This window comes from Temnothorax longispinosus, unplaced genomic scaffold (genome assembly GCF_030848805.1).
Source record: "Temnothorax longispinosus isolate EJ_2023e unplaced genomic scaffold, Tlon_JGU_v1 HiC_scaffold_16, whole genome shotgun sequence".
Classification (NCBI taxonomy): Eukaryota; Metazoa; Arthropoda; class Insecta; order Hymenoptera; family Formicidae; genus Temnothorax; species Temnothorax longispinosus.
Genome location: NW_027269970.1, coordinates 384,289 through 409,557, shown reverse-complemented (window position 1 = coordinate 409,557; position 25,269 = coordinate 384,289). Strand labels below are relative to the sequence as shown.

Sequence of the window (25,269 nt, the reverse complement as noted above, 5' to 3'; positions counted from 1 at the left end):
CTTTTTTGGACAAAATGGAATTCCTGGCAATCCCGTTTTAATTCTTTTTAATCTTTTTTCGTTTGCTGGGTAATCAATACGAATTATAATGCGTCAAATGTTTAAGATAAGATGTATATTGCTTCAATTGTTCTGAACAAGATTCGTTAACGAACTCAATGCTCATTTATTCAGAAATTATAATCAAAGGTGTAACACACAATACATCAATTTATGTGAAATACTTTAAAACCTTCGTTGCGTTTTCACAAATTGATGTTGAATTAATGCGTTTAATAAAGATTATTATTCAACGCATTATTCATTTATAAATTATATTATTATTCAACGCATTATTTACTTATAAATTATATGTGCATAATTATTTTGGTATCATTTTTTGTCATGTCTAATAGTCTTTTCAGTGATTAAATAATTTAAAGATACATTCAAAGCTATCATATCATATTAATTCTTTCTTTATAATTACCTTGTAATATATGATTATTGTACGTTTCCAGTTACAAATTGAGATCATAAATTCAACTAATGTTTATATTCCTTTCATTGAACGGACTATTACAATGTGAATTATATATTGTTTCTTGATTAATGTGATTATTGAATTTTGCCATAATGGTATATGAATATGATTGAAAATTATCCTGCTATATTCTCTAAATATATTTTACTTTGTCAATATTTAAAACTCAGTGTTTCCTTCACCGCCATAGCCCACGATCTATACGGGTTGTGTACAGTCATAATTGTTCAAAATGGCGGCGTACTGGCACAATTCCGCAAAATGCACTTTTCAAATTTGCGTGCAACGCTATTCTTACAATTTTTATCCGATTGACTTGAACTTTACACGTGATCTTCTTCTATATGTCGCGCAGGGAAGTACGTAGGATTTTTGCGAAATATTGAAAACTTTTTTTGCAATCACAATTCTTTAAATTAAATTTTTGACCAAAAAATGTACTTTTTCTAAAAATAGCTGCCATTTTGAAAAAAAAATGGATATTTTTTAAAACGGCTTCGTACCTCCCAACTTCAATCAATATAGAACATAAAAATTTTTTGATTTTTATTCTAGGGTAAACCGTCTCAGAGAAATCTTGCACGCAAAATCACATCTTTGGAAAAAGTCGATTGCGGAAGTGTGCCAGTACGCCGCCATTTTAAAGCTCCTGGGTAGTCACCGCGGCCATATTGGATTCTTACTATCGAGGCGAGGAAAACACTCAATTTTGTAGTGCATGCCATTTTCAAATAAAAAGACATTTCAATAAAACATCACTATAGATCGTTTCAGAACACTTCCAAAATTGGCCAAAAACTACCCTTTTCCCTCGACAATAAACAAACAGCCATAAAACGAAGCCTAAACATACGGGAAAAACAGCCGTTTAACGACTATCGAAAGAAGGTGAAAACGTTCCTTCCGCATGCAAATCTTACTTTTCGGCCAATTTTACGACTTTCACGAATACGTTAAACGTTAGAGCACAAGCACAGAGCAAATAATAAAGAAATAACACGCACAACAAAATAGGTTGTCAACATGTCACAAGACAGAATTCTCCATTGGAGAGAGTGAGAGGAGAGAGTGGCGTCGCCACCGTCAACGCAGAGTTCTCGGCTCAGGGACCAAGAGCTTTAAACAATTATGACTAATAAAAATATTTTTTTTATAGTTAAATATGTGTACAATAAAGGGGTTTATGTTTTTTTTAATAAAGTTATTCATTTGCCCACAAAAAATTCCCAAACTTAGATATAACTTTAGGGTCTCAGGGGTGGCGTTACCCCTTAACGAAAATCACTTCTATAAAGCAGGACATACACACGTGTGTGTGTGCCCTGCTTTAACGAAAATCATTAAACAGTTAAATACTTTTAAAGCGCGCTACTAACCTACATAGGTTAGTTGACGCGCTTTAAACACTTAAATACTTTTAAAGCGTCACTAATCTACATAGGTTAGTTGACGCGCTTTAAATACTTGAATACTTTTAAAGCGCGTCACTAATCTACATAGGTTAGTTGACGCGCTTTAAACACTTGAATACTTTTAAAGCGCGTCACTAATCTACATAGGTTAGTTGACGCGCTTTAAATACTTGAATACTTTTAAAGCGCGCGTCACTATAACCTATTAAACCAACACCCCGAAGGGATCAGTATCCTGCTACGTCCACGTCGTTGATCCTGGGTGATGCCGAGAGCAGGACACACACACATTCCAGAAAGGGTTTGGACTCGGTAAACACACGCACGCATGGACAACTATTAACAAGCATTTTGTGTGTGGAAAGTACAGCGAGTCTCATAAGCATACGTACTTTGCATACGAACGTAAACGCATTATGGTCACATTCATCGCTCATTTATGAGCTTCCTTTTAAGATTAGTAAAAAAATTTATACAATTTTTTTATAGGAAATTTAATACTCTATCTTTTTTATTTGAAACATTTTTTTATCCGATGCATATTTTTGACTATAAAAGCAAAAATATAGAAAAAGTCGCGTTTTTCGACTTTTTTTCAAAATGGCGGTTCCAATATGTCCGACTGCGTAATTATATTATGATATTCGTAATCAGCAGCTAAAAATACGTCGAAAACGTATCTTTTCATTCGATTTTGAGGTGAGGCAGTACTTCTGCACCTTTACCATTATTTATTTTTACACCATGCATTTAGCCAAAATAGATAAATTAATAAAAGTTTTTATGTGAAATCGTTTGTATTTTGTATAAAGAGTTATTATGAAGTATGATTAAAAAGATTTGTGAATCACCCAGATAATTTTAATTAAATATTTATAAACTAGGTAATTAGCTGAAACACAGATTTTCAATTATTCATGTTAAAAGAAGAAAACGCTACTGTTCCCGAAGTTTCATTGACTGTCACATCACTTACATATTTAAACATTTTGGCAAATCGCCAAAACACACGTACAGTATGCCCCACAGATCGAATGTTTTAAATTCGATTAAATTAAAATGTTGAAAGGAGGTATCACTGTGGCAAACCCAACAAGGTCAATAAAAAAATGATACAAACATTTTTTATATTATATATTGTGTATATTAATGGTAAATTAAAATAATAATGTGTGAAATAATACTGCCAGTTTTCATGATGCTAGAAACATATGGAGGGGTAAAAGCCATAGTGGTGTAAATCAAATTTCTTAAATGACTCGTGGTGTAAAAATAAATAATTAATTACAATTAAACGAATGACTCACAAACCTTTTCAATTGCACTTCAAAAGTCTTCATACAAAATACAATTTCATATGGGATTCTTTAAAAAAACTTTCATTTCCGGCAAAGTACATACGAATCATAAGCGTAGCATAAGACCGCTAAACCAATGAGCATCCAACATAAAGTCGCCATATTAATTTACATAAGATCCTCATTGGTTTAGCGGTTTTATGCTACGCTTATGCAGCCTATGCAATTTTGTGCGCGATGGCCTTTAGAGTCTAATGGCTTTTGGCACACGGGACGCGGAAACGCTTGCATTAGAGTCTAACCATTCCTGCGCTCTTCTACATATTGTTACCAGCCAATTACGAAATGGTTGGTTACTCGACCCGTTGGCGCCTCTTTCTCCTAGAAGCTCTTTAAATATACTTTATATACGTGGCCTTTCTATTGGCCATGTATAAATCAATGTGTCTTCTGCTTGGGCCATGGACGTAAGAATCTCTGGACGGAGCGTAATGCTGCGGGGGTGAAGCACAAAGGGTGAGGGGAATGAAACGTCTATTGACACGGATGAGACAAGTAAGATGGCGGCGGCGGATAATTTCACGGAGTGTGATCTATTTCAACGTCCTGAAACAAAAGCTTTCTCACTCAAGAAAAAAATAAATTATAATAAGTTTACATATGTATTTGTGTACTTATATATTTGTATATATTCTATATATTTGTGTGTGTGTGTATATATATATATTTTTTGTATTTATATTTGTATTTTAATTTGTTTAATTTATATTTATAATGTATATTTAATAATAAATAATAAATGTGGAGAATAAATAATTATAATTAATTAAATAAAATATTTGTTACATACTCTTTTATACGATTTATTAAAAATATGAAATATAGCAATAAATTTTTAATGAGTTTTTTAATACATTAATCGTAAAGCTTGACTCTGTATCGCATCTACATATAATGTGATTGATCAAACAATGTATTAAAAATATTATCCTTCATTATTGTCCTTTAAACAATAGGTACTATTTTGGATAAATGTTTAGTATAACGCTCTCCCCTCCGATTTTCTTAAAACTTTGTAAAATTGTTTATTTCTGTGTGTAAAAAACATTCTGAGAAGGAAAATCGTCGCTCAAGTCTCGTTTTTTTTTTAAATTTAATTTCAAAGTTTTGATGTCGGTAAGGTAGGAAAATGATAATTTACGTTTTTTAAATACTGCGCAACTTCATTTGTTACTATATTCACAAATTAAGTTGTCCGCATACTCATTAACGGTGCCATTTAAGTTAAAATTTTATGGTTGTGAAATACTGTACGTGGCCAAAATTGATAAATTGATAAATTGTGATTTTCGTTAAAGCAGGGCACAAACACACGTGTGTATGCCCTGCTTTATAGAACTTGTGATTTTCATTAAAGCAGGGCACAAACACACGTGTGTATGCCCTGCTTTATAGAAGTTGTGATTTTCGTTAAAGCAGGGCACACACACACACGTGTGTATGCCCTGCTTTATAGAAAATTGTGATTTTCGTTAAAGTAGGGCACACACACACGTGTGTATGTCCTGCTTTATAGAAGTTGTGATTTTCGTTAAAGCAGGGCACACACACACACATACACACACACACACACACACACACACGTAATTTTCTTTTTTTTTCTGAGCTTATGTATGCCTTGCTTTATAGAAGTTGTGATTTTCGTTAAAACAGGGCACACACGTGTGTATGCTTTATAAAAGTTGTGATTTTCGTTAAAGCAGGGCACACACATGTTTTAAGCAGATATTTTGTATTTAATTAGCAAAAAGTTGTCACGTGACCTTCAAATGAAGTTGCGCAGTACTTTAAAAACGTAAATTATCATTTTCCTACCTTACTGACATCAAAACTTTAAAATTAAATTTAAAAAAAACGAGACTTGAGCGACGATTTTCCTTCTCAGAATGTTTTTTATACACAGAAATAAACAATTTTACAAAGTTTTAAGAAAATAGGAGGGGAGAGCGTTATACTAAACATTTACCCTATTTTGTTAAATTGTTGCGTTATACTTACATTATTTACGTTATCGGTTATGCTACGCCCTATAAAGTAAAGTCAAATTTTAATGTATTTAGACGCGACCGCTCTTGTAAGATAAACCGCATGAATTTGCAGCGGAGTTTGATCGCAGCAATGCTGTTCCAAACCGCGAAATACATTATGGTTTCCAATAAAACGGTGCATTATTTGATGTAAAAGAAAAGCTTCAGTCATTTGTTTTAATAAACACTTGCCGCCACAAAGCAAAACAAATAACAGTTTCCGCTATTTTACAAATAGCAATTACGTCATGCGAAGGTAGCGTCAATCCTCCGCGATTCTTAATATTAATAAGAGAGCATTCCCGATGTGTTTTATTGCCACAGAGAACCTCGACACAAGTGTCATAATAACGTATTACTTGTTTCAAATGGCGAACAACGAAACCAGCAATGTAAGCAATTATTCGAGTGGAACATTGAAAAAGTTGAACTGTACCTGGCGAAAATGGTAAATCTAAATTATCATTATCTTCACAACCGGTGTCCTCGAATAAACGTGATGTTGGAGTCGACTGATTAATAATAACTTCAGGATTCAAAGAAACGTGTAAAATTGCAATAGCATCCAAAGGGATGCAATTACCGGTTTTTATATCTGAAATCTCTGTATGGATAAGAAGTTTTTTATAAAGGATTGTTACACGATACTAGAAATCGGACCGAGTCCTCGATCCGAGAAAAAGTTACTAGAACTTGAATCGTGTATACAGGCAACTCGGATAAATTTCTCGAATAGAAATCTCGTACAGAAAAATGCATCTTGTCCCATTTTTCCGTACAAGTTATCGATTCAATTCCATATTGCCAACGTTATTACTTTATAAATAGCTAGTCAATGATAGTCAATGTAACGTACGTTACATGCCAAAATCACTTCGTGAAGCGAGCATGATGCGTTCGTGCATGCACGGTGTGATAATCACGCCGTGAAAATAACATGACCCCGCACGAATTGTTATTTGGACAGGTATATATATTATAATTTATAATATCCGTGCGCGATTTATTATATTATAATATTTAATAACAAAATGCCCGCATAGCGATTAAAATAGCAATTTTAATGTAATTGTTATTTTATTATATCATTTTATTATTTTTATTATATTATTTAATTATGCAAATTGTGTGGGTCTATATATAATGAGATTGTGAAATGTGTTAATTTATTCATCCAAGCTCGATCTCCATCCGAACTTGTCCTCAGTGGTCCGGCCGCTCACGCGCGATCCATGCGCATCTCACGCCTCACGCCTAAGCGATCCCGCGTGCTTTCATTGTTCGCCCGCCTACGTGACACGTGACTCGCTCGGCAGCAGCGGCTGGATTGTCATTTGTCGTCCTTCGTGATCCGAACGTCCTCGCGGTAACATTTCGCTTAAATAATATATAAAGTCTGTTCCCGCGGCGTGTACCCATTTCTGCCTTCACGGGCCATCCACGCCTTCCTGGCTTATCCTTGAGCCTCGCCTATCCGTCTGGCGGTGTGAATTTTAAGAATCTCGCGTGTCCGCGCGCGACCAGCCGGTCGATTATGACTGCGATCTATTTGATATCTTACAAATGCTTCAAAGCGTTCTTTGTCTTCTTCTTTCTTCATTGAAAGAAAAGAGAAGAGAATTCGAAGCATTTATAGCATTAAATGGACTGCAACCTATATCTCAACGGGACGCTTCCGCTCGCGCGGTCTCACGCCTGTCCGCGTGTCCGCCTGTCCGCGTTTCGCCATTCGCCCCTCGTCGCCGTCGTAAGGAGGAGGCTCGAGCTAATCGATCAACGCCGGTTGCGCGAGGTTAGTGGGATTATTAATATAAATATATATAATATTTATATTTTGAATGAATTGATACACCGCCGTTTTTCTCGATTCTGATCAGATTTTTTTAAGGCATATCTGTATCAAAAATCTAACCAATCGTTAGGTCAATACCTATGATTCTTTAGGATTACGTAACTTTAGACGGCAGTGAAGATCGCGTTCGGGATTTACCGCTAAGAAGTGGTCATCAGGGAGGTTCCACTAATTTCGGCGTAGAGATCGTAGAGACGAACGTCGTCGTACTTCCGATGACGAAGACACTATTTTAGACAGCCAAGATAAAGGAATAAAGGAAGATCTTGAATCGCACAGTCGATCCGTTTCATCCTGCTTGGATCAGATTCGACAGGTCGTCTTAACGGGCAGCAATGTGTTATTCAGCGACGAAGTGTCTACTTTGGAGAAGAACGGTCGATCTCTTAGAACCCGATTTGACAAAGCGTTAGATCGCACTGGCAAATTAGTGAAACGTCTCATTGGTGCCAGAGATGAATTATTGTACAATAACAAAGTTCAAGAATGAACTCACGACGTTCTCGATTTGGTTGGATAAGGCCAGAAGCGTGCTTGAAGAGGAGGAGCGTTCCTTATCCGATCTGAACAAGCTCAGTAGCAGCACGGATACGACTCACCTACGTGGACGTGCGCATCAGCTGATGATGGAAAAGTTAGACGAGTCGTACAGGTCGATCTGATGACACGAGCTGCGAGTTGCCGAGGAGCAGCGTGAACTTAGCTTGAACAACTCGAAACGACGCGGAAAGAAAGTAAGAATCATGTCTTCTAGAAAAGAGTTGGACGCACATACAGATTTGATATAGTAATAGTATTTGTATCTATTTATGATCTTTTGATTGCAGGTGTCTGTAGATTTCAACGTGAGAGAATATTGTACGATGAGATCTGAATTTTTACGGAACCTTGTCTACGCATAGAAAGAGCGAAAAGCATCAATTGAAAACCTTTTTACATCCCCGCTGCTTCCCTTGTCTAAAAAAATTCCCGTCTCGCATAGAATACGACGAGCACTGTTTAACACCCGCTCATATGAAGAATGCCGTTCAGTGCGAGGAACAACGAAAAAATAAAAAGAAAGGTAATGAAGAAAAAAGAATGAAAGAAAATGTTTGTTTTCAAAATAATTTCGAAGATTTTTAAATAATTTCGAAGATTTAAATTGATAAATTGTTTTTGTAGACAAACGGGCAAAGGGAGAAGCTGAGGTTCGCACCGCGGAAGACGAGGAGAAAGATGTTTGTCATGACGCGAAAAACGAAAAAGAGGAGGATTCAGAAGAACAAGAATACATCACGGATATTATAGAAAATATAACTGAGAAGAAATTCAAAATACCATCTTACAAATATTGACGTTAAAATTAGATCTTTATTGGTATGGATTATTTAAGAAAAGTTATAAGTTTAATTTATGTAAAATTAATTTATATGAAAAAGAAACATTGCGCGTTCTTTTTGTGCATGTATGCTATCTTTACAAGAAATTATATTTATTTAGGTAAATCTATGGTCAAAGTATAGTATCCCGATCAAATTGGTTGAAAATTTAGTAGTTTTATTATGTATAGTTTATAACGTCCTGGTAAAGTGACTATGGGCACAAAGTCCAAACATGGAGTTTTGGAGTTACAGAGCGTCAAACATCAGGAAAATGGGTTCATCGGCTGGTAGTCCTGTGTACGGTCGTACTGGTTTATGCCTGTGTGCCTGTGTGTGTAAGTGTGTGTAAGTGTGTGTGTGTGTGTGTGTGGTGTGTGTGTGTGTGGTGTGTGAGTGAGTGAGTGAGTAAGTGAGTGAGTGAGTGTGTGTGTGTGTGTGTGTGTGTGTGTGTGTGTGTGTGTGTGGGTGTGGGTGTGTGAGTGAGTGAATGAGTGTGTGGTGTGTGAGTGAGTGAGTAAGTCAGTTTGTGGGTGTGTGTGAGAGTGTGTGTGTGTGTGTGTGTGAGTAAGTGAGTGTGTGTGTGTGTATATGAATGAATAAGTGAGTGAGTGCGTGAGTGAATGAATGAGTGAGTGAGTGAATGTGAAGAAGTGTGTGTGTGTGTGTGAGTGAGTGACTGACTGACTGAGTGTGCGTGTGTGTATGTGTGTGTTCGCGCGCGCGCGTGATATTATTTACACCTACATACACTCACACACAGGCACACACCAACATGACCGCACACATTAAGGACTACCATGAGCCGATGAACCCATTTTTCCGATGTTTGACGCTCTGTAACTCGAAAACTGTCCATTTTTGGACTTTGTGCTTATAGTCACTTTTTATCAGGACGTTATAAACTACATAATACTAAATTAGCCAATTTGACCGGGATCAATTTTCCCGTGATTTGGTGCGGGGTCAAACTGTCAACAATTGCTGTCGTATCGAAATATGCTTTCATTCAGATTTCAGTGAGTTTCAACTTTATAAAATGTACGTATATCTAGAGAGCGTATATATGTATGTATAATACATGTATAATATATATGTGAGAGCAATGATGCTCATATGAGCCGCACGCATGCGGCACTCACGTGTGTGCAAATTTTAAAATAAAAATGTTTATAAATAAATATATATTTGGTATTCTTTAATTTAACGTTTTTATAACTGTAATAGTACATATTATATTTATGTTAAAAAGTAGGGTACAAGGTGAGAGCAATTGATGCTCATATGACCCGCATGCATGCGGCACTCACGCGTGCGAGTCATAAGAGCATCATTTGAGGACGCATCTGTCTAGCACCATGAGTTCACACCGTGCAAATTATCCGCACGACGTGCACGCGTCATGAGCTCACTTTGCGGGCATTTTGTTATCTGGGGTTGGACAACGGGAATGTATATAACTTTCATAAATCTTTGATAAATAGAGAAAAGAGAATTATATATATATATTCCACGTGCCCAGGCTCATAGTCAGCTCTCGACCCCACATTTTTCGACTATAATGCTATCTAGAATCATCAAAGTACAACTACTTCTATTTGAGAACTTGAATCGAGGACTTGAACCGATTTCTAGCATCGTGTATACAAGGCTTAAGCGGCTTTAAATTGCCGAGCTGTTGGATTGTTGTTGCAACCTCCCTGAGCTCTTATGCAACCAAAAAACAATTCAATGTGATCCTGACTAAATTTATAGCACGGTATATATTTGAGAATGTCTTGACTACCCTTGGGAAAATTTACCTTAGAAATCTTTTAAAAAAATCTTAAAACTTACTTTAAAGAAAAACTTAAAAAAAAATTAAAGGTAAATTTGGATACTTTAAAACTATTGTTTAAGATAATCTTATAACTATAAGGCAACTTACTTCAAGAAGAATGTAAAAGGAACCTTAAAATTATGAAAAGTAAATTTCGACAATTTTAAAGTTAAAAATGCCTAAATTTACTTTTCATAATTCTAAGGTTTTTTCACAGGGATAAGTAAATTTTAAGGTAAGTATTACTGTAAGTTAAATTTGTTATTATTTTATTTATTATGAATTTTTAAAGTTTTTAAAATATTCAGTACACCCATGTTTTACAATTTTATTTTCATTTGTAACTCTGCCAGATTTATTAATTGCTGGAGAGCTTCTTGTTGATCCGGGTTTGCTACTTTGTTTAATGCTGCTAATTGTAATAAAAGAGGAGCATTATCTGTTTTTTGGTTGCTGGTATTGATCACATCAGTTTTCTGATTTACTATCAATTGTTGCTCATCATACTGCTGAACTGCTTGTTCCTGCGGTTCTGTTTTTACAGCTACCTGCTGTGGATTGATTTCAACTTGCTGTTCATCAACCTGCTGCTGCTGTTGTTGCCCATTCTGTTGCTGAGCTTTTTCAGCAAGATACTCGTTTATTATTTTCTTCCCTTCTGATGTTTTGGAAAAGTTGTTGAGCTTGTTTCCAATGGCTTTGTATACATCATCTTTGATGTCATCAGGAGATTTGGAAAAATATTTGGCAATATAACCTGAAAGTCAGAAAGGAAAGTAAGATATCAATATTCAGTTCAATCAATGATATATAAAAAAATGTATAGAATGTATAATATATTGTATAAATGTACATAGAAAAATGTAAGCAATAAGTATTAATCAAAATTAAACAATAAGGCAAGCTGTGTGGTTGCTTTAATTACTGCTTGATTTTGATTAGTCAAGCCGCTTACCATGCTGTCCTATATACTACAGCATTTTTATAATATGCATTATAGATTGATTTATAAAAAAAAAATTAAGAATGAAGAAAAACATACCAATTATTCCTTTCACTTTTTCCTGATCAATTGGCTGTTTTTGGAAGGCATTTTTATGAGCATTTGTTTTCTTTCCTTTAAGAGAACATAAAGCCAACTCACGGATTGTGAACACCAAGCCACACAATTCTGCTGCTAAAACTGACAGTTTTGAATGACGAGCTTTTTGCACAGTTGCGAGTGACAAGCTCTTTGAACCAAACAAAATCATGATCTGAAAATCACAAAAATATAAATTTAAAAAATACATGCATATATATGTTACATAAGGTAATTTAGTTTATTAATAAAAATATAAATAAATTTTACCTTTGTAGGATCATTTTCCTTATGTGATTCATCTAAGCCCCCTTGAACACCTTGGTTTGGAATAATCAATTCTTTGCTGTTTTTAATAGACAAAGTTGACTCTGAAAAGGATTCGACCTGAAAAATAAACAATATATTTAATTGCCATTATTAATTATTAACAAATAAATTTGATTAAAAACTAAATTTTAATATAATATTTAATTCTTTCTTACATTTGTACTATTTTTTTCCATTAATGGTGAGACAGCTTGATGGTGATCTAATGTAGGTGATGACATGACGCTGGCGTTGATATAAGAAATTGGTGGCTTACAATTCTCCACTTTATTAGTTTGCTTAATGTGAAAATTTAAATCCGATTTATCCTGACATATTCCAATTTTGTCCTACATTTAAAAATTGGGAAAAGATGAACGTATAATTGAGATTTTCATAACAAACTATGACAATCATTATATTATCACTTAATATATGTATTATAAATATATATATATATATATATATATATATATAATATAATCAACCTGGAAGGAGTGTTGATCTGTATTTGAACAAGTAGCTTCATTAACAGCCTTTGATTGTTTATCTCGAAGCGTCTATGTAAAGTAAGAAATATTTGTTACAAAAATAAAAAAATATGGCATAATTATGATTAAAAAAAGACAAAAATATAGACAATTGAACTCTCAAAAAAGTATCTAAATGCAAATGTATTTAAATTGTGTATGTGGTAATAACAAGGAAACACTCACAAAAATAGAAGAAGAAATATCCTCAGATTTCATTTCAATAATTTTTTGCTTTTTTTCAGGAATTTCACTGTTTTTCTCGCATAAACCATATTTTTGCTTATTATGTCTACAGCATTTGCACCTTGATGATAGATCCTTTATCCTTGATTTCAGATGAGGAAATTCTGTGAATTATAGTATATTTTAGAATATGATTGGAAGTTACATTAAAACATTGTTTCTTTTTATAATTGTGAACAAACTGGTTAATAAAAAATGATGCAATAATGAATTTCTCTTTATATACAGTAAAAAATGCAGATAAATTTTTCACATTTACTAAATATTTACCTCTGTTTGAATGAAACAAGGTATAAGCGTTTCTTTAAGGCTCCTGGGCGATTGCCGCGGCCACGTTGGATCGTGACGTCAGAAGCGAGAAATAACACGTTGTATGTCTTGCGTTTTATTTCTAAATAAAGAAACTTTTGTGTAAAATCACACTACAGATCACTTAAGCACACTTCAAAAATAATCCGGCTGCATTCATTTTTCTCGACAGTTATTAAACAACCGTATATAAAACGAATGTGAATATGAAGCCACCGAAAAAAAGGGATGCAGCCGAATTATTTTTGAAGTATGCTAAAGTTATCTGTAGTATGATTTTACGCAAAAGCTTTTTTATTTAGAAATAATACGCAAGACGTACATCGTGTCATTTCTCGCTTCTGACGTTACATGTCCGCGGCGAGTACCCAGGAGCCTTAAAGAACAATTGTTGGGAATGACAGATTACAAAACGTGTACACAGAGTGTATGTAAGAGGTCTTTCCTTCAAAATAGTCTTTACAATAAAATATTTATAATAAATTTGATTCTCTCAAAAGTCTGTTATCAATCAAATTATTTGATAATAGCTTGATATTGTGGACTCAATTAAAGCAAAGATATTTGAAAGATTATATGTATATATGAGGACTTCGCCTCTACATTCTAATCATATGTAATTAACACTATTAATAAGCCAATATAATGTATATGGTTTAGAGATTTTTTTCAATACTCTAAAGAACTCTTCATAAATCTTTCTTAGATTTGATTGAAATCTGCATGAACTTAATTCACACTTACAAATAACGTACCTTCAAGAATTGAGTACATGGTCTTGTAGAGTTTCAAATCATTGCGAAGTTTCTTAACCTCAGTTTCAAGGATGCTGACTTTTGACAACAATTGGCTTTTTGATAACTTATTTCTTTCTGATTCCTCAACAAAATCATCTGAGCAAGAAAAGACCTAAAAGAAAGTCAAAGGAATTGTTGGTAAAGCCACGAGAATTGAATGAATTTATTAAAGTTCTTTTATGTTATTATAAATTATTATTATTATTCTTTTTATTATATCATGCTGTAGTAAAAAAGTTACAGTTGCAAAAGAAAAGGAAAAGATTAGAAAAAAAGTAGACTAATTGTAAGAGTATTTTTCATTTATACAGTTCTGCACAATTTGCATTAAGTTCTGGCTCCAGAAAAAAATTTAATTATAAGACGATCAACTGTATGTAAATTCAAAGTGACTTAATATCTCAGACACGACTACAATTTTTGAAATTGTAAGGATTCATGCATAAAACAAAATCTCATATGGAAAAATTAATTTAAATTATTTCGCTGTTATGTCAACATCAAGTAGAAGATAGATTTGAGATGAGTCTAAACTAAAATTTTTTTTAGCTAGTTGCTATTTCAATGAAACTATAAATTTCTAAGCTGTTTCTAAAAAAGTGATATTTAAAAATAAATGTTGATTTGAATAAATTATTTTAAATTATAATAAATATTTAATAGGATGACATTTTCCTTGTTTTCACGAATTTATCGTAATACTTACAATATTCCTCTGCTTTTCATTTCTCTTTCTTTTTCTCATCTGCTTTATTCCTATATCGACATCAGTCTCTTTCTCTGAAAGAGACGGCTTGACATTGTCTACAAAACCATCAGAATCATCTGAGGAAGAAAAGACCTAAAAGAAAGTCAAAGGAATTGTTGGTAAAGCCACGAAAATTGAATGAATTTATTAACGTTCTTTTATATTCTTATAAATTATATTATTATTCTTTTTATTATATCATGCTGTAGCAAAAAAGTTACAGTTGCAAAGGAAAGATTAGAAAAAAAGTTGACTAATTGTAAGAGTATTTTTCATTTATACAGTTTTGCACAATTTGCATTAAGTTCTGTTTCCAGAAAAAAATTTAATCAAAAGACAATCAACTGTAAATTCAAAGTGACTTAATATCTCAGACGCGACTACAATTTTTGAAATCGTAAGGATTCATGCATAAAACAAAATTTCATATGAAAAAATTAATTTAAATTATTTTGCTGTTATGTCAACATCAAGTAGAAGATAGATTTGAGATGAGTTTAAACTAAAAATTTTTTTTAGTTAGTTGCTATTTTAATGAAACTATAAATTTCTAAGCTGTTTCTAAAAAAGTGATATTTAAAAATAAATGTTGATTTGAATAGATTATTTTAAATCATAATAAATATTTAATAGGATGACATTTTCCTTGTTTTCACGAATTTATCGTAATACTTACAATATTCGTCTGCTTTTCATTTCTCTTTCCTTTTCTCATCTGTTTTATTCCTATATACTACTGCGGAGCTTAAGTGGAATGTCCACCGCAACCGGGTTTATTTGCTCGCTTGCCATGACATCTCTCCAGGAAGGGAGTTTACTGCTTCGATCTCCGCAGGAATAGTTTCATTTTATTAATAAACGCTGAAGATGGCCCAAATGAGGGGCCGAAACGTTCGTCATATGTAAATACACGCCTAAACTTTATTGCGCTCCACGTTCTGCGCTGACTCGCATCGCCGTTTTTAATGTTGTTATTCCTTATTCCTATATTATCGACAGTCTCTTTCTTTGAAAGAGACAGCTTGACACTGTCTACAAAACCATCATCCTTTAATTTAAATTGTTTAGCCCTTACAGTTTTCATTGTCACAAAGTGTTTGTCATCTCTCTTGCTGTGTGCAAAGTTTTTCTTTCCTCCTGATGATTTGGAAAGTTTCTGCAAAATAATACATTTTTTGGCCGTAGACATATATCTAATGGATATATTTTCAAATTTATCTAACAATTATTATATAGATATATTGTGAGCTTCAATTCTTGGCTTCAATCAATACGGACCGTAGAATAATCTTTAGTAAAATTACAGCATACAGTCTAATACTATTTCAATGAAAATATATATGTCATGCATACTTATAGTTTATTTTTTTATCCAAAACCATTAATCACACAGAAAGCTTTTGAAACAAAAATTACACAAAAAAATTAGATGCTTTAAACAGGGATTTGATAATCAGACTGTCGTTCTATTACAAAGAGCTTAAAAATATTACAATAGGATTTTGCATTGAACAGAAATAAATAATTACGCAAGACTACAATAAAAATAGGTTACATTAATATCAGAATTTTTAATCTTCTATATCTTTTCTTTTCGCCAACTCTTTTCGTTGCTGTTTAGTTGGAAAAGACACTCCATATTTAACAATATTTTTTGAAGCTTCTACTATTTCAGCCCAATCTGAAATTGTAAAAAATTTTAAAAAATGAAAAGAAAAAAGTAAAAAAAAATAATGAAATTTACCATTGCTTTGAGCTTTCAGGATGGCCACTGTATTTATCCATTTAATGCCCGTTGAAATCTTGGCCATGGCTTCTTTAGGCTGTACATTACAATTTTCAGGCCATTTTACAGTAACCTCTCTCTCCTCTTGTATTAAGGTGCTTATCGGTACATTTGGTTCATCAAACATGAGCCAATCTGAATGTGCCACTTGAACTGGTCTATCAGCCCCGTCATTGTCTTTTACATCCTCATTTATAAATTCACACAGAACATATGTCTTGTTTTCTTCCATCTTCATCACAGACATTTAGGATGATCGCACAGCAGCAAACTTTATACAGTCTATACGGAATCACTGTTTATAACCTTTTAGCTCTTCGAAGGAATATATATAGAAGAGAAAAAGTTTACTTATTAGAGCTATGAAAACAACATATAATGTATCTGTATATATATATATATATACGTACATACATAAATATATATACATATATATAGGGCTGGTATCGCGGTATCACAGTCTCCGATTAACGTAATCCTCCAATTAAACTCACTCTTCGTCTCTTTCTAGGGGGACAATTAGAAAGAGATGCAGAGTGAGTTTAATCGGAGGATCACGTTAATCGGAGACTGTGATACCGGCCCATATACATATATGTGTATATATACATATATATATATCTGTACTTACCCTGCAATGTATGCATGCAAAGTACACTTGGAGAAAACTTAACTGAACACGTACTGTATGGAAGCACGTTAAAACAATGGAGACGTTCAGGATACACTCTCACGCACTATCAATTTTCCTGAAACAATCATCTATCTTTCGACCCGTTCGACCGCGGTTTTTTCCACGCATGCGCGGGGAGAACCAATTTCGCTGAAACCATTGGGCGTATATAGAGAAGAATGCGCTCACAATCAGTAGCAATCGAACGTGATTGGCTCTTGATTTTAGAACCAACAAATCAGATGTTCTGCTGAACGCAGCCATTATTGCCACAAAATATGGGCTTGTTTACAAAAACGCACAAGTTAGAATTATAGTAAGGAGTAAATTTATATTGATTAATAATAGATTTATTTATAAAATAAAAAAAGAGCAATTAAACGGCAAAAGTTCTAAAATAAATTTTTAATTGTTACAAATTCTTATGTGAGTAATTAATGTTAACTGTTATTTAAGTAAAACAGAATGCCGTTAATTGCCTGATTGTGTTGTGAATGGATAATCTGAAAGACTAATAATTTTGTAGGTTATCGTACACATTCTCTGAATTTATTAACAAGACAAGACTGCAATTATTTCCATTTTTTAAAAATGCCTCGTCCAAAACGAATAGGGGCATATAAAAGATATTTGCGTGATCCTACTAATATCCCAGTTCCTAGGTCAACAGTATGGTTAAGACAGACACAACAAGGAGATATTTACAATCATGATGTAAGTAGAAACTTTCTACTAGAAAGCATCAATGGGGTAAATCATAAATTTGTTTATACGCATATACAAATTTCAGAAATATATATATTAATTGATAAAAGAATTAATTGTTATTAATTATTATTTGTGATTATAATGAATAGAAGTTTTTCAGCACAAAACTGTATATGTTTTTTGAAATCTTGAATTTTACATTTTCAGGATCCTAATGCTAATAACAATGACATGGAGAATGACAGGTGCTGCAGTTCAAGTCATCAGAATGTTAACTCGACAGAAAGTTTGAATAATAATATTTCAATATCTGCATCAAGCTCATTAATTGAAATGCAGGTAACGTGTGTGAGCCTTTTTTCAACCTTTAATTTGTTTGAAATTTAAACAGAAAAATTTTTTAAAAGTTCTGTGTTTGTAATTCATACATGCATGCTGGCGATGCAAAATGGTGCAGTCTTATGAAGATATTCATGATTTAGTGCAATTCAGCTTCCAAATAAAATTAATTTTTTCTTTTTGACAATATATTTATTATACTATTATTTGCATTGTATTTGTTATAGAACTCTTCATCTTCAAGTAACATATCCAGCAATTCTGACAATGAAAGTATAAGTTTTAATAGCACATTGGGAAACGAAAGAGATGAATTTTGTAATGAATTTGATGTCTTCTATGAAAATATAAATAATCAACCTCAGCAAGACTATATTGAAGAAAATTATGAGGTTCAACAAGAGCATGATCATTATAGAATGGTAAAAATATTGAAGTTATTTTTTTATAAATAATATTTATTGCTATTATGATATATGCGAGTTTATTCTTTGTGTGTGTGTATTCATTACAGAGAGAAGATAGAAAACTCTTGTATAATGGAGCTCAAATATCTGCAGAGGAAAGTGATATTTTAATTATGAGTTTTATTATTAGATGGGGTTTGGAAGACAAAGGTATCGAACATCTCCTACGACTAATCGACTCTCACATGCCTGTACCTTTACTGGGTTCAAAATACTTATTTTTAAAAAAATTTCCTACTCCTCCCTCTATGAAAATAAGGCATGTTTGTTCTAAATGTTCAAATTTACTGCCTCCGGATATTGATGAAGGAATTGAGTGCTCATGTGGTCATTATTGTTCTACGAAGATTCTAAAAGATGATGGTAATTTCTTCGTTCAGTTATCTATTAGTGATCAGATACAGCAAATTATGAGTAATAATGAACTTGTAAATCAATTACGGAAAGAATGTCATGAAAATGATGTAATTAATGGGACAGTTTACAAACACCTTAGAAACAGAGGTGTTATTGATGATGACGATGTAACATTACAGTGGAACACAGATGGCGTAAGGCCATTTAAATCCTCTAACGTAAGTGTATGGCCTATTCAAGCTTGCATCAATGAATTGCCTTTCAAAGCTCGAAAGGATAATATGCTTCTCTGTGGATTATATTATGGAAAAAACAGTCCAATAATAAATACATTTATGAAACCATTTGTGGATGAGTTGGAAAGTTTACACACAGAGGGCATTGTTTGTAATGTTGCTGGAAGAGAATATCCTGTAAATATCAAAGTTCATACATTACTGTCATCGGTAGACTCTGTAGCTCGACCAAAACTCCAAGGAATTAAACAATTTAATGGAAAGTATGGATGTTCCTTTTGTTTGCATCGTCGTGGTACACGAATAGAAAAAGGAAGAGGTAGTGCTAGGGTGTATATTGGAGGCCTAGGGGAACCAAGGTCCCAAGAGCAGCATTTAAGAGCTCTAGAACGACTTGAGCATTATAATGACACACATCGTCAAAATAAAACTGACATTCAGGGTGTTAAAGGAGGAAGTTTTTTATTATTATTGCCTATATTTAACATTATTTGGTCCTTTGTACCGGATTATATGCATGCCTCCCTTGAAGGAGTAGTAACGACTTTCCTTAAACATTGGACTAGTTATGAAAACAAAGATAAGGATTATTATTTGAACAGTAAGAAGAAAAAATTTTTGAATGACAGAATTCAATCAATAAAGCCACCAGTGGAAATAACCAGAATTCCAAGGAAAATTGATGAGCTTAATGTATGGAAAGCGTCAGAGTTACATAGTTTTCTCTTGTATTATTCCTTAGTGTACTTGAAAGAACTTTTACCGTTGAAATATTTGAAGCATTGGTTTCTTTTCGTGTACAGTATGACAATTTTTCTTAAGGAAAGATTGGATGATAATGAATTTAAAAAAGGTCGAGCTGCTCTAATCAAATTTGTTGATAATATTGCAGTTGTTTATCCAGGTTCTTATTCATTATATACTTTTAATACTCATTTGTTGCTTCACATGCCAAAGGCAGTAGAGGATTTTGGAGGGCTTTGGGCTTCCTCTACGTTTCCTTTTGAGCATTTTAATGGAGTTCTGACAAAACTTATAAAGGGAACACGCAGTGTTCCTCGGCAGATATGTCGCTCTTTCTTGCGATTACGTTATGTTTCTCATTTGAGTTCACAAATTTTTTCTCGTAATGATTGTTCTCAACCAGGAAAAGAATTATATGAATCTATGTTATGGAAATACTATTCCAGTCATAATAGCAATCTCTTCTCCAATAATTTAAGACTGTTTGGAGCACCTGAAAACTATTATCTGTCCTTAGTGGAAAAAATCACAATTCAGGAATTTCTTCAAACAAATGTGAAATCCATTGCACAGTCCTTCAAACGACTTATCTTTAAAGACACTGTTTTCCATGCAAATGCCTATGGAGCTCTCACTGTAAGAAATAACAGCATTGCCAAAATAAATGACAATATCTTTCTAGATATTGCACGTATACTAACTGTTGATTATATTGACACAGAAAGAAAGAATTGTGTTGTATTAGGAGAACTACTCGAAGTAAGTGATGAGGATTCTTATCATGATAGAGAGCTAGACATATCGTCTAATAGCATTGTTTATGTATGTCGTAGAAGTGGACGAATAATATGTCACATGCCTCAGAGCATAATATCAAAATGTGTCTGTATTTCGTATAATGATGCTCAAATACATATTATTCCATTAGTTAATTCATTGGAGAGGGACTAATAAGGAGAATATCGTAAATAGAGTTGATAAGAAAAAATTACAACAAATTGAAATGTTCTTAATTCTATATATAATTTAAAATTACTGTATTCTATGTAATATATTATGACCTGCAATGCATATAATGTAAAATGTAATGTAATGTAAAAAAAATGTAATATGATAAAAATAATGTAAAAAAATAATAATAAAAAAAATAATGTAATATGATTCCTGATTTCTATTATATAATATATTACAACTTATTTAGATTTACTTTTGACTTTTTTATTTTCATTTATTATGATAGAAAAAGAGAATAGAAATAATTTAATTTTAATAATTATAATTTGCAATAACTTTGATAATTTTGTTCACTAGTTATAAAAGTGATATAATTACATATAACTATATATGCGCTTTGACATGTCTTCTTCTAAAAAAGAGATGTAAAGTTTATTGTTTTCGCTTTTCCGCGATGCCGATTGGTTCTCTTGCTGCGCTTACTTCATTTGCAGCTGTCATTGTATATTTTGACAGTTGTGTGTTCAAGGAGTTAATAGTGTAATAGTAATAGCATAATGTTAAAGCTAAATAGCGCGCGCAAAGCGTAAATTAGTAAATTAAAAAATTCATAACAAAAGTTGTTATATATGTTTTAATACTTTTAAGTAATTGTTTTGCGGCTCTATTTGTTAAAATACTGCAATTATTGTAAAACATGCTACTTAATATATTCAAACTTGACGATAATTTAATACAATTTTGTTTTTTACTTGGAATTCTTTATACGAATCCTTTATCCTTTATACTCGTTTTAATAGAAGCAAACTATAAAAACTAAAGAAAATCTTATAAATTATCTTTTCCTAATAAGGACAGACATATAAAAGAAGATAAATATTTATATCTTATTTTAAAACTTAAAAACACTTTAAAAATTCCAGATGCAATATAGAAATAATAATAAAGAAAATAACTTAAAAGTTATCCTCTATAACTGTAAACCTTATAACTTTAAAATACTTATAACTTTAACTTTATAACTTTAAACCATGAAGATTTAACCACATGAGATAAATCTTCTTAAAAGTTTGCTTCTATGTAACTTTTAAGTTAAGATCAAGATTCATAAAAAAACTTTAAAGTTCAATGTTTTCTTATGATTACCTAAGATTTATTAAAATTACTTTGAAGTTACTTTTCCACTCCTTTAGAGTACCAGAATACTATTTTAAAGTCAGTTTTTAAAACCTTTAGTTTTCTAAAATTATTTTACAGTCAGTTTTGAAATACTTTGAAATTTCTTAGATTACTTTAGATTAACCTTGTACACACTTTAATTTACCTAAAAATTTATTAAGTAAACTCTTGAATTTTTAAGATTACTTTTAAGAACTTTAAAGTTATTTAAAGTATATTTTCCCAAGGGATAACAACTAAATTGTTGTAAATTACTAGTAGACTTTTTATACACATCATAAAACCAATAACTCCACATTTTCTTTTTTGACTGACATAACAATAAACCATTTTTCGTTGTTCGCAATTGCGAAAGATAATTATAACCTTCGTTTAATTTGTTAATAATAATAGAGCTATTATTTTCATGCAACGGTTGTTTAAATCCTCTTTGTTTCATATTCCTCGAATTTAAGATATCAAAAATGTCATTTCTTAATCGTATGAATCGTGTTGTTGCTGCCGAATCTGCGAAGTCGGTATACTTTAATTCATTTTTACAAAAGTCTATTGCATCAGCTACGGATGAGGCACTAAATACTTGCGCCGCAAGTTTTAATTTTATTTTTTGTTTGTGATAATTTACATGTTGTGTTCTTAACTTATTAGCTAAGTGTAACCTTTTGTTTATTTGGATTTCATGAAGTTTTGTGAAATTTTTACCGTCATATTCGACATGTCGTCTTATGACCATTTCGTCGAATATAAGAACGCCGAAAAGAGAATAATTGACTAGCTCGGCACGTTGTTTGATCGACTGTAATGCTTCCTCATTAAAACCCAGCTCATCGTTAATCGATTTATACCACTCATAAATTGTCTTAGGATGAGGCAAACATGTATTAAATTTTTTTCTGACAAATGCGTACGCTTGTGGCGAGTAAAAATGTAAAGTTAAAGCAAACGATCTTAACTCGGGTTCATATTGTTTACGCATTCGTGTTTTATGAATCTTATTATCTTGACGCATTAACAATTGCTTATTAAATGTACCTAGGTCATTTAAAATGTCCAGCTGGTGTGGATCAAGAAGACGTTTCTTCTTCAAAGCTGCCAAGACGTTTTTTAAATTTGCAATGCGCTTCATGGACCTTCGGTATTTTGGTTGCAGAGATTTTATTTTCTTGTTCAAATCTTTTCTTGTGTTGGTCAGTGCGGCTCTCAATATTTGTTTTCTCGGCGTATCTTCCGATAAATGTGGCGAAACAGCCGTTCCCTGATGTTTTACTTCGGGTGGTGTATTTATTTGGGGAACTACATCAATCCCTATATATAAAAATAGACAATAATTTAATGGAATTTAATATTTGCAATTATTTGTTTCAAGAAAATAGACTAATTATCTTAACAAGAGAGAATAATTACCTTGATAAGTGCAAGATGTACTAATAACAGTATTTTCTGTCGTTGCTGTTGCAAAAATATCAGAATGGCAATCGATCTATTGTACAAGATTTATCTTGTATTAATGACCGCGTGTGTACAGTTTCTACAAATAATCATTATTCAGATTATTCTCTGCTATTGCTATCAAGTTTATAAAAATCTATATTTTCATTAATAAATCTTATAAATATACCTTGTTCTGTGTGTATGTGTCAAATATTTCTTTAGTCTTGGGATCAATAATGGCTTCTTCTATTGTATGATGTACCTTCAGTTTTTTCCGAGGAGGTTCTACATTACTCACACTTGCGTTTCCCTGTAAAAAATATATTTTTTCTTAACTATCACATATTAAATATTATATTTATGATTTAAGTTAACTCTTTATATTTGACATACAAATGGAATGGCACTGTCAAATATTTCTTTAGTTGTCTTGGGATCAATAATAGCTTCTTCATTTGTGTGATGTATCTTTAGTTTTTTCCGAGAAGGTTTTACATTACACACACTTGCGTTTTCCTGTAAAAAAAATATATTCTTTTTTAACTATCACATATTTAATATTATATTTATTATTTAAGTTAACTCTATATTTAACATACAAATGGGATAGCACCAGGCCGGATTTTGATATAGTAATCAGCTCTTCTGTCAAAGGCACTTTCCTCAAAATGTAACGAGCACAATTTTGCGTTTTGTGGTTGTTATGTATGAGCACATGCGCGCGATCGGCCAATTAAGAACGAGTATAGCGCGAGAGTCCGTTCTCAGTTAGTTTTTAAGTCGCCGGTTCGTGGATGTACATACTCTGTCTGGCGGTTACGAGCTCTGTATCTCCCGATATTGTAATAAAAGTACGTTATCCTATACGAGCAATCCATTCTGTCTCTATGTTAAACACAGACGACAGTAACCCTACCGACGAAACGTTAATCGCAAGACGTAAAAGTGGTGTCAGAAGCATAAGAATTCCATATCCATGCAAATAGTGATTACGCGACACAAAGCAAGGTTAAGTCTCAAGTCGCCGGAAATTCGTAAAAAAATGGAAATTCCACAAGAACTGCTGCAAGCAATGACGAGCATGTCGACTAGTGCGTTGCAAGCATCTGCAGCCAACATAACCTCAACTAATGCAACGAATCCAGTAGAAGCATCAACGAATCGAGGGAAAGCACCAACATTTTCGATGGCCGAATACAGATCTTCAGAAGGAACGACGGTAGAGGATTACTTCAAACGCTTCGATTGGGCTCTTCAGTTAAGTAAAATCGCAAATGATTTATACGCTAATTATGCACGCGTACATATGGGCGCAGAACTTAACAATGCTCTCAAATTTCTAATTAGCCCGCGACAACCGGAAAATCTAACATACGATGAAATACGATCTACACTTATCAATCATTTTGATCGTGCAAAAAATAAATATGCCGAGAGTATTAAATTTCGTCGCATAGTACAGCAAAAAGGAGAAACAATTGCTAATTTCGCATTACGTTTAAAACAAGGAGCTGCCTATTGTGAATACAATAATTTTTCAGATAGAATGCTAATCGAGCAACTTCTACACGGCCTGGAATCGAGAGAAATGTGCGACGAGATTATTGCAAAGAAGCCAAGTACATTCGCTGAAGCATATGAGATTGCTCAATCACTAGAAGCTACACGTCACATCGCGGAAGAAGTCAAAACGACAGGACTATCGGCATCATTAGAACAAACACATAAATTAGGCTACAGTCTAGAGAAAACAAAACAGGGCAAGAAGGCGACACGACCAAGATCGCAATCGCGTGATAGAAGATGCCAGCGAAGTCCCCGGGATACTGTACAAAAAGAGAGACACTTCAACGATAAGTTTACAACATGCAAAGGATGCGGAGGCAAATGCCCAGCGCAATCATGCCCATTTCGTGAAGCTAAATGTCATAATTGCGAAAAAAGAGGTCATATCGCTAAAGTATGTCAATCGAAGAAAGCACGTCAATCCGAACAGGCAACTACGACAACACAACCAGCAATA

General features: G+C 33.0%; 2 protein-coding genes, 2 long non-coding RNA genes and 1 pseudogene across 4 annotated transcripts; 2 read left to right on the top strand and 3 right to left on the bottom strand.

Annotated features, from left to right (window-relative positions):
- Positions 1–5,255: 5,255 nt before the first annotated feature.
- On the bottom strand, positions 5,256–6,079 carry LOC139823708 (uncharacterized; annotated as a pseudogene).
- A 1,197-nt stretch (positions 6,080–7,276) lies between these two features.
- LOC139823698 (uncharacterized) lies at positions 7,277–9,714 on the top strand. Its single transcript, XR_011734856.1, has 3 exons — positions 7,277–7,906; positions 8,000–8,235; positions 8,337–9,714. It is a non-coding gene; the product is annotated as an uncharacterized lncRNA (long non-coding RNA).
- Positions 9,715–10,660: 946 nt separating this feature from the next.
- On the bottom strand, positions 10,661–16,946 carry LOC139823692 (uncharacterized). The gene is made up of 11 exons (XM_071796205.1): positions 16,790–16,946; positions 16,117–16,473; positions 15,049–16,053; positions 14,331–14,465; positions 13,583–13,736; positions 12,459–12,622; positions 12,231–12,302; positions 11,919–12,092; positions 11,704–11,820; positions 11,395–11,608; positions 10,661–11,109 (listed from the first exon to the last, which is right to left on the bottom strand). Exons 3-11 carry the CDS (start codon positions 15,085–15,087, stop codon positions 10,673–10,675), a joined length of 1,506 nt encoding a protein of 501 aa, XP_071652306.1. The 5' UTR covers positions 15,088–16,053; positions 16,117–16,473; positions 16,790–16,946; the 3' UTR covers positions 10,661–10,672.
- Positions 16,947–17,087: 141 nt separating this feature from the next.
- LOC139823693 (uncharacterized) lies at positions 17,088–18,294 on the top strand. The gene is made up of 3 exons (XR_011734855.1): positions 17,088–17,545; positions 17,747–17,878; positions 18,106–18,294. It is a non-coding gene; the product is annotated as an uncharacterized lncRNA (long non-coding RNA).
- Positions 18,295–21,945: 3,651 nt separating this feature from the next.
- On the bottom strand, positions 21,946–23,947 carry LOC139823707 (uncharacterized; the record flags this gene model as incomplete). The annotated part of the gene is made up of 5 exons (XM_071796213.1): positions 21,946–23,120; positions 23,220–23,295; positions 23,440–23,556; positions 23,640–23,762; positions 23,846–23,947. Coding segments are annotated over 5 exons (1,578 nt in total), but the record flags the coding sequence as incomplete, so codon positions are not given.
- Between the last annotated feature and the right edge of the window lie 1,322 nt (positions 23,948–25,269).